Source organism: Ylistrum balloti, unplaced genomic scaffold, assembly GCF_031769215.1.
Source record: "Ylistrum balloti isolate Yb309-2 unplaced genomic scaffold, AGI_CSIRO_Ybal_v1 Utg370974, whole genome shotgun sequence".
NCBI lineage: Eukaryota > Metazoa > Mollusca > Bivalvia > Pectinida > Pectinidae > Ylistrum > Ylistrum balloti.
This window is the reverse complement of record NW_026782546.1, coordinates 631709-652166: the sequence shown is the minus strand read 5'-3', so window position 1 is coordinate 652166 and position 20458 is coordinate 631709. Positions and strand designations below refer to the sequence as shown.

Here is a 20458-nt window from a genome sequence, read left to right as displayed (position 1 = left end):
TATCATTAAGCAAATTTTGCTGCTGTTAGTCTAAAAATCATGAATGTGGCGTCTTTGTCAAAATTAAAACCATAGTAGAACCGCAGTAGGTATCTGGTGATATAATTTTAGAAATGTAACTTTTTTAAATTGAAAGTTGGCTTTCCATCAGAATTTGTATAGTTTCATATTATACGAATGGACATAAATATGAAAATGATAACAGAAAAAAGAATGACATCTTATTCATTCCCAACTGAGGTCACACGTTATCGCTAGAGGCAGTGTACTCTGCACGGTAATTCTCTGTCTTAATTTTAGTATCTGCCCTAAATAAAGCGGACACTTCGAGGCAATATGGCTGACGAAGAACTGCTGATGGATGATTTGGTATGTTATCGAAGTAAAATATGTGTACGTTAAAGCTTAATATAAATCGAATTGAATTTCACAATGTGATATTTTCAGACTACCTTCCTGAAATAGGAATTCTACCATGAATTAGCCTGGTTTATTTTTCATGGTCGTCAGCGCATTGGCTTAAATCACAATGGCGGACGATCGCGATCTACTGAAGTCGTCCGTCGCCTGTTAGGTCTACTTCGGTTTGACGCGGTAGATGGGGGAACATTCCTTTCATTACTTTTCGGTTTGTTCGATAACTTTCAAGATAAATTGATGTGAACCACGTGATTTGGTTAATTTTTTAAAAAGATTTAGCAACGAAGAAACAAACAACAGTACTGTACTCTAGTTGTCGCAATGTGAACAGGCTATTTACCGAAATTGAATGAGGGTAGGGATTACTGGAATGGAGAAAAGTGGGACGAAATAAACATCGTTCTTCGATGTCAAATGGCCATTTTGGTAAATATGTAACGTTAAAAAAGCAAATGGTTTATTTTGCCATTCTTGAAACTGAATTTTGATGGGATTCAAAGAATTTTTGAAAGTACTTCAATTTTACAATGCAGGACCCATTGTATTTAGCAATAAAGTTGAAAAGGACTCACGGAAATAAAATGTAGCAGGGTTTTCCATAAGAGCCGGTCGCCAGCCGATTTGACCGGCTTCTTTGATCATTTGGCCGCCTACACCAATCCAGTTCCGTAATAATGTTCCGTACACGACTACACGTACACAACAGGCCACCCCCACCTCGCCGCGTTGCGGCTTAGGTCTGCTTGCTTCACCCAGCCTCCTACTTTCACTACACAGCCTACTACTAACAAAATTATAGGAAACCCTGATGTAGATTGATCACTGTACAAAGAAAGTGATAGAATAATGATTTCCTGGATTGCACATGTATGGCTTCTGGTATGCTAATGCATAGCTGGTAACAGTTATTGATATCCCCAGGTCAACTTGTTATCTGTACTGTTCAGAGTAACTAACCTGTTTGGCTCCGAAGATTTTCCAGTAATCAACAATTGTTTTTTAATGCAACTTGCTTTTGAATATATGTTTTTGAGTTATCCTTGTGTGTTATAAAAAGAAACTTGGATACCTGTAGTGTTTAGTCTTGTCCTGTTGTTGCAATATTTGACTAGGTCAATGCAGGTATCTGGTATCTGGTGCCAGTAAAACTTAAACATCCCACCCAAGGTCAGAATAAAGATATTGATACAGTGTGTCAGTGTTTGTATGTTTACAAGACTTATTTGGGATTTCAATTATGGTATTAGTTATGTGGTAGGGTATGATGTTGAGTTGTTTGTCATGGACAGATGAGTTTAGTTTGTCTTATAGAATTGTGGTAACTGGTTTGTATCTCATTATGTTCTGTGATTGATAAATAGACCTGCTTACCATTCAAAGATGATTTCTCTCCATTTGCCTCACCTATGTATAGGCACTCCATATGCCGCTGGCCAAGATCTTAAACTTGAATTTGACAGAGTAATCAACTAATTTCTGTTGGACCAAGATGGCTCACTTGGGTTCTGATTATGCATATGCATAACATAGTTGAGAATACTGTAAAACAGCAAGCCCATGTGATATTAAAAGATAAGAGTTTTCATTACTGGCAATCATTGATTTCATATCTCAATCCATTTGTGCTGTGGATGCAAGAGCTGTTTTGTATATGCAAATATTTCGATGATATAGCACAAGCAAGTACTTTAATCTGTCCAATCATCCATACACCTTCATTTAATTTAGAATCACAAATTTGTCAATTGGTTATTATTCAGTGCTATTCAGAACTACTAATTTGGTGGTGATGCAATTACAGATTCTGAGAGTCAATAGGTAGAGAGTGACTTCCACTGATTTGTGAATATATTTGATGATTTTCCTCCCTGAAATAGAAACTGATGTAACACTCCAGCTGGCTGCAAAAATCATTTGAAATGAGATCTTTCCCTGAAAGATTGTCATGGTTTTTGATAATGTATAGCAAAATCTAATACATCAATTACAATATTAAAAGAGGTATTCATTCCACATTTTAAGGAAGTGGTGGATACAACTTCTCCTGAAGCCCCAGATGGGGAGCAAGAGAACGCAGCTGATGAGGAATCATTATTGGACCTGATGTATGGAGATATGGAGGTGGTGGACCAGGTGACAGCTGATCAGATACAGGTAATAAATAATTGTCTTGCAAATAAATGTGCAAATATGAAGATTATTTTTGGTAATTTCAAGTGGATTAGTAAACAGTTTGATGTGCATAACTGAATATTTTTAGATATAACTTGATATACATCTTTTATTTTTAGCCCTTTTGTCTGTGCTCTGGTATCTATCCACTATCAGTTCATCTGTAAACAATCACTGTATCTTGTAAAGTATTAAATAGCTATTTCTTAATCTTCATTTGTAAGTTCCCCTTTATCAAGCGACCGTCTAAGATTTTTACAAGTAAAAGATTTTCATTTCAATTTCTTGAGAAGTACTGGAGGAATATTTCTCAAAATTATTTAACTACTCCCCATGGTCCCTAGCAATGCCTATTTTATTTTGTGATGGATCAGTGAAAGAAAATGGCCAACTGGCAGCTATCTTTAATTTTGACAGTTGAAGTTTGTGATCACTATTTCTTGAGAAGTTCTGGAATTATATTTTTCACACTCGATGTGTAGGTTCCTCATCATTGGTCCCAACTCCCAAATAATTTCCATTCAGTCTTTCTTGGATTTCATATGCAGGATTCTATTGAAATTACACTTTATGATAATATTTGTTATCCATCAGCTCTTGTACATGTCATTTTCACCCAGTTATAAGGCCAAAAGCCATCATGACAGACCAAGGCCTTATGGCTTGGCCAATATGATATCAGCTATTCTATGACACTTTTATTCATCGCCAGGAAAAATGGATATATTGAAAAGTGAACATTTAAACAATAGTTCAGTTCAAATAAAAAAAGGAAAAATATTTTAATTCATATTTTCATCAAATCTAATATAAGCTGGAGTGATGCACTGGTCAGGGAAAGAGACATCTTCTGCTGGACATTCTCCAAATCAGTTTCTTAACCATTGAAACAATATTGGTTGTTTATCATGTCTTCATTTAAAACCACTGACATATCCTTCTTCTCCCACCCCTACCCCAAAACAAAAAATAATAGCCTACTACAATTTATCATTTTATATTGTAGGAAGAAGATGTACAGGAAAACGAGTACTTCCAAGAAGATGAGCTTGGTGAAGAGTTTATTGAAATAAATGAGGATATGGTGAGTTGAATGTGAATCACATTCACCTATACATAAGAAATTGAAAGGGATATATACATTTTCAAAACAAAGTTTTTTTATCTATGATTGATAACTTATAAAAGGAAGTACTGTGGATGGTTAACTTCTGAGGTATATATCATTCATAGACTTAACAAGATGTTTTGTGTTGTAGGTGGAGGTTGACGATATCAATTCTAAACAAGAATCTGGATTAGAAGGTAAAACAGATTTATCCTTTTGGTTATTGTTGGCATATTGTTGATTCTGGTGTGAATTTGTTTGAATTATTTGAAAATACTTAATACTATTCAGGGGTGTAAAATCCTACTTGTCTGATGCACTTAACTGCAAAAAGTTTGTAGACTTGTCTAAGGAATTGCAATATATTGGCATTAATATCACAACACTTACATACATTGGTTTTCTGCATTCCCCAAGCTGCAGGTGATGGGAATTTGATATTCTTTTAAATGGAAATTCTTACTTATCATTAGTATTCCATCCTTTACAAAATACTTCTAATTAAGAGATTTACTCCCAGACTGCTTCAGACTTCTGTTATACATTTGACAATAATCACTTTTTTGAGGAATACATAAATCTTTCTATGTTAGAAACTAAGTAAGCATTTCCAGAATTTGGTACATTTTGCAGCTTTATCAATAATTATATAAGTATTTTATTGGGCCAGTGAAAATCATGTTCAGGTAACTAAACTTGAATCTACTTGCACTGGACAAGTACTTTGAAAACCTTTTTTACACCCCTGGCTATTCAAAGCAAGTGATGAGGTGCTCAGTTTTTTCGTCTTTTGACAACTTCAAAATAGGGGTATATTGGGGATTTGTGTTTACTTTTTGAACAAATATTTACTGACTCATTATTTGAAAATGAGATGACTTTTTATGTTCCATTGTCTGCATCTTAACTTGATATATCTTGTCAATGTAAAAATTGTTGCACTTTATCACACTTGATTTGTTAACTGTTGAATTTTCAACAAACTTCAGATGACCAAATTTGTTCTCGTCGTAATGCTTTGAAAATTAACAGCAATCTGCTATCACTTCCCATATCCCACCACTGGAATTGTGATGGTGGGAGAGATAACGGCACCAGAAAAGATCTGTACATGAAGCCATGGAGAATATGCTTGTCCTTTTATGAGACGATATTTGTAGATGCCTGACACCTCTCAGAAAGAGATGATGAAAACTGTTTTCCAAGTTTTCCAGCTGTTGGGATGAGGATGAAGGCTGATGAAGTTTCCAGTATTTGCAGCTTGAGTTTGTTCATCATGTGTTGTTTGGAAATCTGTCCATATACCAGCTTATTATCTTTTTTAATAGATTAATTTACAGTTATGATATTCAAGATATAAGATAATCTCTTCTGTTCATAACATAAAGATAGATTTATGTTTGATATTTTGATGCTTTGATGATGTGGTATTAAGTCGTGATTTGAATTTCTCTAGCACATGTTGACACAGCTCCATGTAATGTTGATGGTGGTGATGAAGAAGAAGCTAAAGACAAAGCAGCAAGCAGTTCTGGAAATGATGTGTCCATTCCTATAGAAGTAACTGTAAGTGAGGTGCAAGAGGCTGAGAAACCTGTGGAGGAGACAGAATTTCAGCAGGTTGATAAGACTGACAGCACAGCTGATGTAAATACAGCTGATACATCAGAAGACATTGCAGAAGAAAGTGATGTTCTGCAGGTAGAAGACCCTCAGAATGATTTAGATGCTGATCTTCTGACTTCCCAGAAGGAGCAGGAGTCAATAAGCGTATCAGCTGATCAGGAAGGAGAGAAGGGTTTAGATAACAGTGAGATGGAATTGGCTGGTGGAGATAAGAAACTGTCCTTAGAGCTTGAAAGTAATGCTGAAAAAAGTGCAACTTCCCAAGAGAACAATACTGTTACATCTGCTAACAAAACCGCCTCTTGTAACGATAAAGAAGCAAAGAAAGAAGATGCCAACAAATCTCAGTCTGATACCAAGAGGTCGGTTCGGTTTGTATTCAAACATTTCTTGTAGCTGTAAAAATGTTAAAACTTTCATGTAAAATGTTGGTGTATTTTTACTTTGTATAATATTGGATGTTTTGTTTCAGGCATAATAGTAGAACAAATTTTAAAATCTCTTTGAAGTTTTCTAACTTTTTAGATTAACATCATTTGTATTTTGGCATCACACTATCTTACCACAGTTGTGTTGTTTTTGAATTGTTGCAGAATTCTAACATAGGTATGGAGATATAGAAATTTGAATCTCAATTGAGAACAAAAAATATTATAACTCATACCTACTACAATATAGCATCTTTTCATTTTTTAAGTCAGATAAAAAAAATGAACAATGTGAGTGCAACAAATATAGCAAACTTGTAATATATCGGCAGATGTCAAATTTGAAGTAGTTCTTAATTGTTTGGTAAGTTGATGTTGGTTGCAAATAGCTGAATCACTCCCTATCAGAATTGACATTTTGATCAACTAATTGATATGCTGATGCTATTTAACTCATTAATTGGTCTTAATAGAGGCAAGCAATAGATCTTTTATTAAAGGTCAAGCTACCAATCCAGTGGATGTGATATACCTACAGTACCTTTTGTGCATCAGTGTGCCCATTGGCTTTTGTATAGTGTATAAACAAATGATTCATGCTTCAATCTTATCCTGGTATATCATATCATTAGAAATCAGTTCAGTGATGACTCGATCTCAAATTGAAAACATCATGATTATTTGACCCTGACCCTGATCTGCTTAGTGGGCTTACAAAAATATGCCAATTCTCTGTGCCACCCTATGATAAAGATAATGTCATGTCATTTTAAGCTGATACTGATAGGTTTATTGTGCATATGCTGGTATTGTAGACCTGCTACAAAAGTGGTTCCACAACACAACCATCGGAAGTTTCGTGCTCCGATAACAAAACCATTTACACTATTACAAGTTCACAACTAAAAATATATATATCCAAAAAATGATGTTTGCTACTGTTACACTCAATTGTTGCACTTACAATTTTTTGTCTCAATTTCAAATCTGATACTAAATCTCCTTTTATGATGTGCTGAATGTGCTAATATTTGCCAGCTTGTCTGGTTTCTTTATGTCATAATTTCATTTCTGACATAAATATCCTGCCTTTTTCAAAAATTCTTTTCTTTCCTTTGCCTGTTGATGATTAACATACTTGAGTTAGTAAATGCTGATTTGTTTTCCTAAATATGCAGGTTTTTGTGAGGAAGTTTTGTGCTAAAGAACTGTATGTGTATCTTCTTATCAGAGGGCATATATCATGTTTACCTCAGTACTGATCTCCTTCTTTGTTTACTTTCAGTTCAAAGCCATCAGAAAGCAAGAGTAACGAAAAAACCGGTCAGTAATATAATAACTGTAATCTTTCAAAAAATTGAAACAAAATTGAATTCATTTTCTGAAGGTTAAGCTCTGCAATTTGATAAGTCATTTTAAGTCAGCATTTGCATGATATATACATTAAATTTGAAATGGAAGGACACAGCATTAGTATGAGAACATTGAACTGCATGTAATAAATACTGCACATTATATCATTATTATAGATCATGTAACAAAGTTATTTTCTGAAATTCTAGAGAGCGTCAGTCGCAATTTATGGGTGAGTGGTCTTCCATCCACAACAAAGGCAGCAGACCTCAAGACATTATTTAGCAAATATGGAAAGGTGGGCATTGTTCAATTATTTCATAATCAAACCTGTGACTTGTTCATTTTCAATATATTATGTTTTGACTTGTAACATTTAAGCTTATTAAATAATGTCACAATGGTACACCAATTAAGTTCCTTTGTATTTTCCACTTTTTAGTTATTTACTTATGGATATCAAATTAACATAGCTATGAAAATGATACACATGAACCAGTACATCGGTTTCTCTGTATGAAATGGAGTATAGAAATGGGAAATGTCTGGATTATTGATATCAAATCCTAGTATAGATGTTCAGACCTTTGTATATTTGATGAAAGATAAACTATTTTTCTTTGTTTGACACACTCTTTTGAATTTACAGGTGATGGTAACCAAAGTTCTGGCTAGTTCTAAAATCAGTGGTGCTAAGTGTTATGGTTTTGTTACTATGTCAACATCAAAGGAAGCCTCTGACAGTGTTCAGCACCTTAATGGAACAAAGATACAGGGCAAATATGTTATACAAGTGGTGAGTGAATGGACAAAAATTAATTGTAGAAATAAGTTCTTATCAAATTGAAAATTAATAAATAAGATGCTTTAAATAGAAGAGTCATTCATATTTTGAAGCACTTTCTGCAAACCAAGGGATGAAACTGGTCAGAGATAAAATCTCTTACACAACAAACTTCATTCTTAAATGTTTGTTGGCTACTCTAATGCTAAATATGAAATAAACACTTTCATTTTTAGACCAAGAAAGAACCTAAAAAGAACACTGCAAAAAAGTCTGATGAGAAAACAGCAGGTATGTGGTTACTTATGTTAGATATATGAAGTTAGACACTATAGGATAATGCACGTTTGTTGAAATATTCATGGCTTTCTTCATGTTATAACAAATTTAAGGTATTTGAAATTGAAATTATTGAATTCACCTCAAAGATAAATGTGTTATTGACACTATTAATCTTATTTCAATATTTCATAGATAAAAAGACAGAGAGTGCAGAAAAGAAAGACCAAGATAGAAATAAGAGAAAGATCACAGAACGAAGATCTTATCGACCTCGGTCAACCAATGACAGCACTCAAAGAGATTCAGGTGATTACCGACAGCTGTTGAAATCTGTATTTTTATAAAGATAACTGAGAGACCAGCCTTTCATTAATATGTCTCAACAGACAATGAATCAAACTGGAAAATGACCACCATGACCTCTCTTTGACAGTTGATTTATATCCTATTGTTGAAGCTTATTGAAGAGCACATTTATGCATGGACCAGAGTACGAGGGCTAATTGATAAGTTGTTAGCATTGTGATGAAGAAGTTAAGCAGGGATGTCCCTTTTTTAGCTCTACTTTCCCCTGACTATTTAAGGCAGTGTGCCCAAAGACTGGTGTCATTTGGTACGTTTATGTTGAAGAAATAGCACTGAGTAAACAAGCAAATGACTTGAAAAATGGACAAAATCGCTGAAAGAGCAGTGATTCAATATTTGCGTAAGGAAGGTCTAGCACCTAAGGATATCCAAACTGATATGGTAGCAACACTAGGAATGATGTCCTTTCATATACTACTGTGAAAAGGTGGGTGGCATGGCAGGTAGAGCCTTGGGGATAATGCCCATCCTGGAAGGCCTGTCACTGTTGCAGAAATGGTCAATAAAGTCCCAAGATATAGCTATGGCTGACAGGCAAGTTATAGAGGTATATAGCCAATACAGTTGAGATTACACAGGAAAGTGTACCCTCCATTTTTAAGGAAGATCTTGCAATGAGAAAACTCTCTGCCAGTTTGGTACCGAGACTTCTGGCAGTTGATCAGAAACATATCAAGCAGTCTTTGTCACACTCTAATCTGAACCTTTCAGAAGCAGTTCTTGCTAACGTTCTGCATAGGTTTGTGACTATTGATAAAACATGGGTCCATCATTTTACCCCAGAGACAAAACAACAATATAATCAGAAAATGAACACAGCAGTATCTGTTTACCAAAAGTTCGGCTCAAAATTAACATCCCAGACTTTCAGATGGGGTTTGATGTACTGCAATATCTATTCTCACTTCAACATGTGTTTCAGCCACCATCATCAGATGGTGGAATATTTAAATTGCCACATGTTTGTTATTGCTTTTTCTCTTACTTTTAAATTTTTGCATTTGTTATTCAATCAATTCAATTCAATTTAAGTTCCATATTCATCTAGGTAAAAGATGTGATATGACCTCTTTGACCTCTATTATACAGTCCATTTGTAAAGAGTTTTTGTTACCCCATGATCTTTCAGTGGTGGAAGGTCAGATTCCTCTGGGACTTCCAGTCTATTCTTTAGTTTTGGAATAACTAAAATTTGAAAGTGTTTTACATGCTTTTTTTCAGTTTAAAAGTCATTGTAACAGTGTGTCTAAAAAATAGGAAACTAACAGGGTTTTCCATGAGAGCCGGTTGCCGGCCAATTTGACCGGCTACTTTGATCATTTGGCCGTCTACACCAATCCAGTTCCATAATAATGTTCCGTACGCGACTACACGTACACGGCAGGCCAGCCTCCTACATTCACTATACAGCCTACTACTAACAAAATTATGGAAAACCCTGACTGAAATATTTAGATAATCTACTGTATTATTAAGTACAATACAAGAACTTTATAATCTCAGATGGCACAGTGCTAACACAGTAGCCTTTCACTTTGATATCTGGTTTCTGATTCCTCGAACAGACGTGAAAATGTATGGGGTCACTTCTCGAGATACTCCAGTTACCTCCTACTGTAAGACACCTTGTATGCCCTCTTCTGTGCCAACAAAAATTACTCATTTAATTTGTAGTAACTTGTTATGCAATTGTTGTAAAATTAATAAGGCCAATTCTGTTTTTAACTTGATAATGTATTGTTATAGATGTAAATGTAATTGTTTTGTATTTTTCAGGTGACCGAAACAGGTCCCATGGTAACACACACAGAGACAGCAGAATGAGTCGAGTATCATCGAGTAGCAGGCCACGCAGCTCACATCACACCAGCATACGTTCAAGTCACCAGAGTCGTTCTAGCTATTCCTCAAAGTACAGAAGATCTTCTGGTACTGGCTCCTCAAAGGACCACAGGCCTTCCAGCTCCCGTGACAAGTCACATAAGTCACCAGTAAAGAAGGAAAGTGAGAAGAAAGCTTCCAGTTCAAAACCTGAGAAAAAGGAGAAACCGGAAGCATCTAGTTCTTCTGAGAAGACAGGAGAAGCTGAAATTACTGGAGAACCATCAAAGGATAGTAGTGATGTTGATGGGAAAGGGGCAGAGGAGAAAACTGAAGCAAAAACAGGAGATGGTGCTGAAAAGAAAAGTGGAGATGAAAAAGCCTCTTCAGAGTCTAAAAGCTCTGAGAAGGGTATTGTTCCATTTGATCAGATGAAGGTATGTTTCATATAATGAAAAATGCAACTATACAAGATATATGTAAATGATATTGATATTTTCTCAGAAAACATTTTGATAAGAAAAAATCAGAAACCAATGTTAAGTATGTAATTATATTCAAATGTATAGTGAAGTGCTGGATATAGAAATTCAATGAATGCCTTAATTTTCAAATTTATTAATGATAGTGTGCTGACATTCATAGCATTAGCTTTGAAGGATGTCCTCCAAGATTGGTGATGAAAAGTAAAGGAATAAAGGAAGTCCAATCACCACAATTTTATACAGATAATTTTGCCAACTTCAATGTATATAAGCTTTTTGATTTAGCTCATTTTCTGCAGACTAACATTAGTTATATAATGGAATACAAATATAAAGTTACATCTATTAGAATTTTCTTGTTCTCATTTGGGAACGTAACATTGCTTACTTGGATTGACCAAGATTTACATGGCAGGTGTCGTCAATGAATTAGAAGATGCTTACCCTTCTGGAATGCCTTGTCTTATTCTCCTTGTATTCCATCAGGAGTGTTCATATACCAATTCAAATTTGTTTTTAAAATTAAGAATCTGTCATTTTCTCCCTCAATTTAGGAAGAAAAGATAAAGGAGTGGGAAAAAATGAAGAAGCGAAAGTCTTTACAGGAAGATCTTAAGAGGAAAGAGATATATCAAGAAAAGAAACGACAGAAAGATATTCATATAAGACAAAGGATGGAGTCATTGAAATTATCTAGGGAACGAGAAAAACTCAGGTAGGACAAGCTGTTAAATACTGAAATATTTATCAATACTGTATTATGACATCTTTAAAATGGAATTTTTGTGGCAAGATTAAATGCCCTTTCTTATCAAACTGTCAGCTTTAAGATGAATTTCACTTTGATTTTAAAGACTTTAAACAACAAATCACATCTCGGACAAAAAGTGTTGGGATTAAAAGCATGTGATTACCCTTGTTTTTGTTTGTATATGGTTGTTTATTCAATTGAATCCTCCTTCATAATAGTATGATTGGGAACTGTAAAAACAGTTGTATGTTTTTCAGTTCTTGTTCTTGAAAAGATTAGAGAATTGGCTCAGACTGAAAGCCAGAATAGATCTAGGAAATTCTCTGATGCTAGAACAGAATTATTGTAGTGCTGGGAACACTATTCATATTTCCTGGCATGTTAATTTTGGAACCATACACAGTATTATACCCTTGAAGTGTGAAAATAAACCTTTGGTCTGGTGGCAAGTGGGATACTAAGTATAACTTATTATTGCCTGTGATAGATTTTCAAATTATCATATATAAGATGCATCATCACTTACTGATTTTGACTTTGAATATTTAGACGAGAGAGGCAGCGACTGGAAAGAGAAAGGCTTGCTGCTCAGAGACGAGAATTTTTACGATTAGAACAGCTGGAGAGAGACAAGCAGGACAGGGAGAGGACTGAGAGACTGCGACTGGAACGTTTAAGGTAAAACCAGATGTATTAATTGTGCATTTATCATTAGCATTGGTATAAGAATGTTACAGTGTAAAAGCAGAAACATGTTATTATTAGGCTAATCACCAGAATGATACTGATGAGCTTTTCAAGTAGAGTACAAAATCAATTTGAAACTAAAATTTAAAAAGGTTCCTGTGAGGTGTGTCATCTTACAGATGTTGTATTGATTTGAATTGGACAGACTGGAAGAAGAGAGGGACAGAAGAGCATTGAAGCGTATGTTTGAAAGATCTATTGAAGATGAATGGTTGGACAACAAAAGATCTTTGATGTCAGATTCTTTTCAACGAGATCGGTATGTACAGAAACATGATCATGGTTCAAGATTTTGATATGTGCTAATTTTCCATAACCTTATCTATATGTCAGGTGTCCCTACAGAGCTTATGTCAACATATTTCACCAGTAGATTGTGAAGGTTTATGATGTTAATCTAAATAGAAATGTCTTGACTAACTCACTGTGTAGTAGATTTCAAACTTTTCAGTGATCACTTGATATTGGGCACTGGCATAGTCAATCAGCGACCTGTTCTTTTGTTTCCTTATACTCAAAGGTAAATCTGAACTGGTTGTAGCATGAGTAATGTTATGTAGGATGTATAAGATATGCTGCAGATTGTCATTTTCAAGATTAATCAATGTGAGTGGTATGATATTTCATATTTCACGAAATATCTAACAAACTGTTTCCACAGCTACAGAGATATTGACTCTCGTGATTTACGCCCCACTCGGTATGATGATGCACGATTAGACAGAGATGCCTATGACAACAGACGGATAGAAAGATACAACAGAAAGGACCTTGGCAGGTCAGATATCCGGGACAGGGAAGCTGCTCGCTCTTCTCTCAGAGATGATAGAAATGAAGATAGATTTGACAGGCAAGATATTTCAACAATCCCTCAATAATACAACAAAGAAGACTAAATTAACCACAATACTGAGTAGCTAATTTAGACACAAATTAATCAAAAATCTGTTTTTGCCTCGCCCATAAGTAGTATTGCTGAAGTAAGACTATGTTGGTACTTTTCTTTAATCAAACTTATGAACTGAGGAGCTCAGCTTCATAATTTACCATAATTTCTCATGAAGTTCAAGTGTGAATCCTGTTCTCAATCAAACCTTGAATATAGTAGTACACTGTATGTAATGACATCTGAATCCACTATATAGACATGAAATTTAGTGTATACTGCATTTTCCTTTCAAAGTACCTATATTGATTAAGCATTACAGGTAAGACACATCATCGATTCTCCAGAGGTTATGATCACTTTTGCTATCTACACCCTTGGAACATGTCATGGCAAAGTCGAAGGCACAAGTAAAGTAATCTAAATAGATCCAGGAGAAAAAACCTGACCAATCACATGCTGATACACTCCTTTTGAAGATTACTTAGGAGAGACACCCATCTTCAAAGCCTTTACAATATATCTTTATGTGACCTTGAGATTCGTTTGTTGTATATCAAAGGATCAAACTAGTCTTTTTGTCTTGTCTACAACGTGTCGCTCATGGAATGTTCAATTTTGGCATGACATGTTCCAGGGATGCAGAGAGAAAAAGTGATCGTAACCCCTGGAGTATTGAGGATTGGCAAGACAATTGATTTGATTTATGGTATATTTGTATTGAAATATGGATAAAATTTGCAAAGTTTTTTTTTTTAAATCTTAAAGATTTCAGTATGTGCAGTGTTGAAATTAGAATGACTATCCAAGGTAATGACTAACGATGGTCAGACACAGAAAATAGTAGTATACAAGTAGATCTAGCTAGTGAATGTATGAAAGTAATCTTGTGATGTGTAATGGCTCAAAATTCATATGTATTGATACCATCATAAGAAACTGGATGGGGAAGAACATTGATAGCATTTATACAGCACTAAATAAACAGAAATATTTAACCACTTCCTTTGTTCTGATAGATGAAAAATAATTTTATCTTACATTTCTTTTTTTTTAACCAGTTTGGGAAAATTGTCATCTGATTTCTTTTGAGAATACTTTTTCTTACATTTAGAATACAATTTTTCTATATTTCCAGATATTCCCTGTTTCAAAGTTGGCATATTGAATTTATTTCAAGTTATTTTCTTTTCTGACATTCAGAAAAAAGGCAGCTATATGGCAAAATAGTGATATGGAAAAAAAACCTGATCTGAAATTTCAATTTCAACACATTTTATTGACTTAATATGTGTAAGGGATTGGCCTTGTCCTAAAGCATTTGTAATTAATCAGCTTTGACTTACAGAAGATTCTTTGGATTAAGGAGTGATCTTTATTCTACTGATATTTTTTGATGTTATTATTTCAGATTTAGTGACCGAAACAGAGATGCTGTACGAGGCAGGGATGGTGATGCAGGAAGATATAGGGATAGCGATAGAGGCAGAGATGTGGACAGACGACCTCAGAGGAATACTTTTGACAACAGAGGGGAAAGGAAAATTGACAGAGGTATTGTATACCCCATTGAGATATATTCTTCAGATATTTATAGAAAATTTTAAATGGTATCTACCGATGCTAGTAGGAATTATTCTTGCTGTTTTGACTATGAGCTTTATATCAGTTGGTTTTGTATATATGAAGTTATTTACCTCGATGCAATTAGAAAATTATGTCATGAACATATCATAAAAGCTTGATCTAGTCATATCATTTGATTCATACAGTAATAAGAATTGAAATTCAGCACTTTTCTGGAAATGTGGAGTTTCGCAATCTGCTTGGAAAGTCCTGGAATTTGGCATTTATGTCATGAACAATAGTTTTGATTCTATATGTAACAGTCAGTAAAATGATTTCTGATGAAAGAGAAGAAAGAGAGATATTTAAGATGTAATTGATATCGAGACGTTGACAAGGGAAATAACCGTTTTGGTCAATGTAGTACAGTTTTTATTGGTGAATTCAATTAATTTTTTTATTTATGATGGTGGGCTATTCAAATCACTCTGCATCCATGGTCTGTCGTCTGCCTGTCTGTAACAATTTTTGTTGTCGCTATTTCTTGAGAAGTACTGGATGGATCTTTCTCAAATTGTACATGTAGGTTCCCCTTGGTCTCCCTCTCAAAAAAAGAGGCAGCCATCTTAAATTTTTTCAGTTGAAGTGTGTAATCAATATTTCTTCAAAAGGAAGAGATGGATCTCTCTCAAATTTCATTTGTAGGTTCCACTTGGTCTCTAGTTTTACCAGTATAATTTTGGAACTGCTCAGAAAAATGAAATGGCTGAAAGGGGACCATCTTGTATTTTAGCTTTGAAAGTTTGTTATAGCTATTTCTTGAGAAGTAATGGATGGATCTTTCTTGAATTTCATGTGTAGGTTCTCCTTTGTCCCTAGTTGTGCCCATCTAATTTTGGGACTGATCAGAAAAACAAAATGGCCGACAGATGGACATTTGACTTTGAAAGTTTGTTATCTCTATTTCTGGAGAACTACAGCTTAGATCTTTCTCAAATTCCATGTGTTTGCTTTACTTGATCCCTAGTTGTGCTTGTTTGATTTTGGTTCTGATGAGAAAAAACAAAATGGCCCACAAACTGCCATCTTAGATTTTACTTCAAAAGTTTGTTATCACTGTTTCTTGAGAACTAATCTATAGAGCTTTCTCAAATTTCATGTATAGGTTTCTTTAGGTCCCTAGTTGTGCCTGTTTGAGTTTTGGACTGATCAGAAAAAAAAGGCTGACCATCAGCCATCTTGGATTGCTTTTGCTATGTCATAAGAAGCTGTGAACGGATATGTCACAAATTTCGTAAGTGTGTTTATTTTGTTGTCATCTTGTGCTTGTGTGATTCAATCAAAAGAAACAAAATTACTTTCAGGCGGCCATTTTAGATTTGGCAGGTAAAGATTATCATGGCTATTCCTGCAAAGGAATGTTCAAATGTCATATCATTAAAACAAAAAACAGAAGAGAAAAGAAGTAAAAAGATACAACTTTCAAAGAGCATATAAAGATCAAGCAATGATGGGTGCCAAGGTTCCTCTGGGATCTCTTGTTTATTAAATAGATATTCAGCATGTCAGGATTTCATAAGATACGTTTTGAGAAAATTGTAGAAAACCAGCTACTTAATTTCTCATGGAAATTGCACGACTTTCACTATTTATTTGAGGAAGTTCCATTTAGGTCTTGCTTGATCTGTTTACAAATGTTCATGCTGCCCTGATGAAGTCACATCAGGTTTTGCACCTGTGTTATACACTGTAAACAAACAAAAGTAGTGACTCTGATGGTGATATGTTTAGGGCGAAAGAAAAGAGTTTGTATATTAGAGAAAAAGAGGAAAAAGTCAAAATGGGCGAAACGAAAGCCATGCATCACAACTGGGAAACAGTAAGAGAGGTGGCAGTAGTGTATGGAAGAGAACAGATAATGCAAAACGAACAAAAAGATAACAAAGATTGAAGCCTTGTTTTCAAAATGATCACGTTATAAACGCGCTTTATTTACACATTCTAATTTTAATCTGGTCAGCGGTTACTCCATCAATTTTGCCCGTCAGACGTGACCATAGGAAAGATATTTTAACACTTATAATAAATTGAATAGTCATAAGAAATATATCAAAAATGAATGGAGCAACAAAATTTCTTGGCAACTTTGTTGGAATATCCCTTTAAGCCCCACAAAAGAAGTTTGGGGACTAGTTTATATTTCTTTTTATTATTCTTTTTCTGCTTTCTACTGTAAAGTGTCCTTCCCTTTTCTTCAAAACTATTTATTGAATCTTCACATCAGTTATTATCAACTTGTGTTATCTGATTTCACAAGCTTGCCACCATTTTCTGACTCCCAATTGGCTTATATCTTTTCACATATAAATTTTGTTCCATTTTGCACATCACGAGGAGAATTGGTAGAAATGATAACTGTGGGACAGTTTCTAAGACAATGTATTAAAATAGTGACATTGTGACCAGTATGGCTGCCATAAGGAGGCTTCTGATCAGTTGAAATTTAAATATTGTTTGATTTTAGTGAAATTTGGTATGTAGGTGTAGTGTGGTATCTGAAACATGAAGGTGATGCTTTGTTTTATTGGAAAGTATGACTAATCAGGAGTTAGTTAAAGTTTCATTGTCACAGTTGTATGCCAGGGTTCAATGCCATTGTCAGGTTTGTTTAAAATTTTGAAAGTTGTATGCCAGCCTGTTCCACAGACTGCCTTTCCCTATATTTAAGTGCTATAATAAGCATTATTCATGGCTGAGAGGAAGTTTGAGGGACTTCTGTAACAGATCCCATTACTTGTTGATGGATTATTTTACTTGTCTGAATACTCTGATGGAAGATATCTATAAATGCCTCTTTGAATACGGTTCCTTAAACCAGAAATGAGTGTTATTTTGACAAGTTTATTTTACATTCTTTCCATACAGCACATATGAATTGGAAACTTGTGTAAAATCTTATTTTTTCACTACTGAAGATATAATCTAAGCTTTAATTGGAAACACTACTAAATTTAATTGTTTCTTAAATAGGTGTAGTACCAGCCTCTCGAAATATTGCACACCAGTCTAGTCATTGGGGAAGTGGGTCACAGTCAGCATCAGGACTTTCCTCCAATATGGGAGCTAGTGCATATATGACCAGCGTGCAGCAACCAGGTATAATGATGGGAGGACAGCGCATAATGACCGGACAGCATGCAGCTGTCCCCATGAACACTCACATAGGAATGAATCACAACATTAGACGATATTAACATTTTACTCATATTTGGACAACAGCTTTTTTGTTGTGTTTGTGTTGTGTACTTGTTATCCTTTCCTTTACTCAATAATGAGCCTTTAAGCAAAAATGATTAATTATGGTAATGGAAGTGAATATTTTGTGAAGACATTTTGTATTTCAGAAATATGTAACTAATTTTGCATGCTATCTGAAATTTTTCTGTCTGTGTCAAATGTTCCAATTTTACTTAATTACGTCCAGCATTATTGTTTTACTTAACCCACATGAAAGGGGATCAAGGAGGGGTTTCTAAAGTTCACCACCCCACCTACCTAACACATCAACAGTTTAATTAAAAATCCATATATTTACACATGCCAGTACCTGACTGTTTCCTGCACATACCTGGGAATTAAATCAAAATTGGTGCTTGTAGCCTGTTTGGTTGTGGAGAAATAGTTTGTACCTCATTTCTATGTATCTAAACAGATGTAATATATAAATGCTCTATTTATCTTGATACAGAAATAGTAAGTCATCCTTCGACACATTTTTTATCTGCTCAGCACAACCAAGCGTGAAAATAAGTCCAAAACTGAAGGTCTGTTGTTTGTACCTAAATGTTCAGAGGATCAAAGTGTACACCACAGAGTACTTAAATTATCATAGTTTTGAAAAACATGATTTTGTTGTTGTTTATTTGATTCATTTTGTAATTGTTTTTAATCATGACATGTTAATGAATTGTTGAATTGACATATTGTCATATTTGTAATTCTTGTATGAAAATAGAAAAGATAGTGTTGAACTGATGTAAGTATATGTGTAGTTTGTTTAACAGGTACATATTTCCATAGTTTTAGTTGTTAAAAGTAATTTTATATTTTCTGATAAAATTAAATCATGAAAAATGTACTGTTCCATGTTTTAATTAATTATATTGGTAAGATATCAGAATTCATTATGATGCCAATTACAGGAAAATAATTTCATCTTCATTAATGAAATTTAGCAAGAAGATTTGGTATTTTTTGGTTTCTTTTATCTAGTGTTGTCAGTTTGAACATTGGATTTGTGAAATCATGACCAAATATCATAATGAATTTTTAAAACTTGCTGTTTTACCTGCAAATACTGAAGATATTTGATTATATTTAGTATATGTTGATGTGGTGCTGCTTAAATATTGGAAGATATTGTGTTCATAATTGTAAAACTTGCATAGTTTTAAGTGTAAAGTATGAGAATAGATTGACCATAATGTGTGTTGACATATCATGTCAGAGGTACCACTTAAGTTATTATTTTGTATTGAATCTCAACAAAAAAAAAAAAAGAAAAAAGAAAAAAAAAAGAAAACATCAAGAAACTTTATATTACATACTGTTGAATAATGTCATTTGATCACTGAGTTTTGTTTATTAGATACTGTCACAGTAACAAAGGATCAAACAAAAAAAAATATTTTGAAATATGACTCACTTCATGTGATAAAATCTTGGATTTCTACTTTTGTCAAATAGCTCAGCATTTAAAGATAGATATATATATGTTATTATTGACCCAAAGTTTGGTATCCTTGATACTCCAGGGGCTGTGATCACTTTTGCTCTCTGCAGCCCTGGAACATATGGCAAAAATGAAGGCACATGTGAAGTAATATAATTGGTTCCATGAGGAATAAAGCTGATCAGTCAGTCAATCACATGTTGATACCTTCCATTTGAAGTTTGCAAAGGCATGACACTCAACTTCAAAGCCATTACAATATACTGTTATGCAACTGCGAGATTCATTTGATATACATTAAAGGGTCAAACTACATCTTTTCATCTTGTCCTCATGGTGTCGCATATAGAACATTCAAATTTGCCATGACTTGTTCCAGGGATGTAGAGTGGAATATCAAGGATGTATGTTAGGTGATCAATGTGAAAGATCTGTTGCAGTGTAGCAGGATTTTAATTTAATGTTTATATAGATTCAAATGCGAGGTATGTTGTATAATTTTTACTTTGTATTGTAATGAAGATGTATCCTCTCTATGCTCATCATTTGTAGAAGTGAACACCTAATCACTAACAGTTCCAGTTATTTTTGACCATGTAATAGCACATTTAGTTGGTACCATTAAATTTTGTGTACATATTCAGAAGAGATGCAAGTAGATGTATGTATGTCTGCGTGAATCTATTCTTCTGAACATATGAGAATAAAATCAACCTGATAAATGTCCATACTTGTTTGTTAAATCTCACACCAATGTTGTTCAGATGAATTGGATTGTTCTACTGATAATTTTCATAGACAACTGACATTCTCAACATGTACTAACAGAAGGTCGTGGAGTAAAGCCAACTAATATTTGCAAAGAGATGTTATTTTTAATGTTCACATTCAGACACAAAAATCAATCTATGCAAGCACATTAACTTCATGA

General features: G+C 34.3%; 1 protein-coding gene across 1 annotated transcript; it reads left to right on the top strand.

Moving 5' to 3' along the window:
- Positions 1–330: 330 nt before the first annotated feature.
- Positions 331–20253, top strand: LOC132559820 (SAFB-like transcription modulator). The gene is made up of 17 exons (XM_060224448.1): positions 331–369; positions 2443–2574; positions 3599–3676; positions 3852–3897; positions 5157–5688; positions 7040–7077; positions 7317–7405; positions 7757–7903; positions 8128–8182; positions 8366–8479; positions 10316–10797; positions 11400–11560; positions 12146–12274; positions 12489–12602; positions 13005–13193; positions 14641–14783; positions 17826–20253. The coding sequence occupies exons 1-17, from the start codon at positions 337–339 to the stop codon at positions 18047–18049; spliced, it is 2706 nt and encodes a 901-aa protein (XP_060080431.1). The 5' UTR covers positions 331–336; the 3' UTR covers positions 18050–20253.
- The last annotated feature ends 205 nt before the right edge of the window (positions 20254–20458 follow it).

Bases quoted from the DNA above. Each gene is read 5' to 3' on its own strand.
- LOC132559820 (XM_060224448.1), top strand. From the start codon at position 337: ATGGCTGACGAAGAACTGCTGATGGATGATTTG. The intron at 3,677-3,851 runs GTGAGTTGAATG...TTTGTGTTGTAG, and splicing joins TTGAAATAAATGAGGATATG to GTGGAGGTTGACGATATCAA. The intron at 5,689-7,039 runs GTCGGTTCGGTT...GTTTACTTTCAG, and splicing joins TCTCAGTCTGATACCAAGAG to TTCAAAGCCATCAGAAAGCA.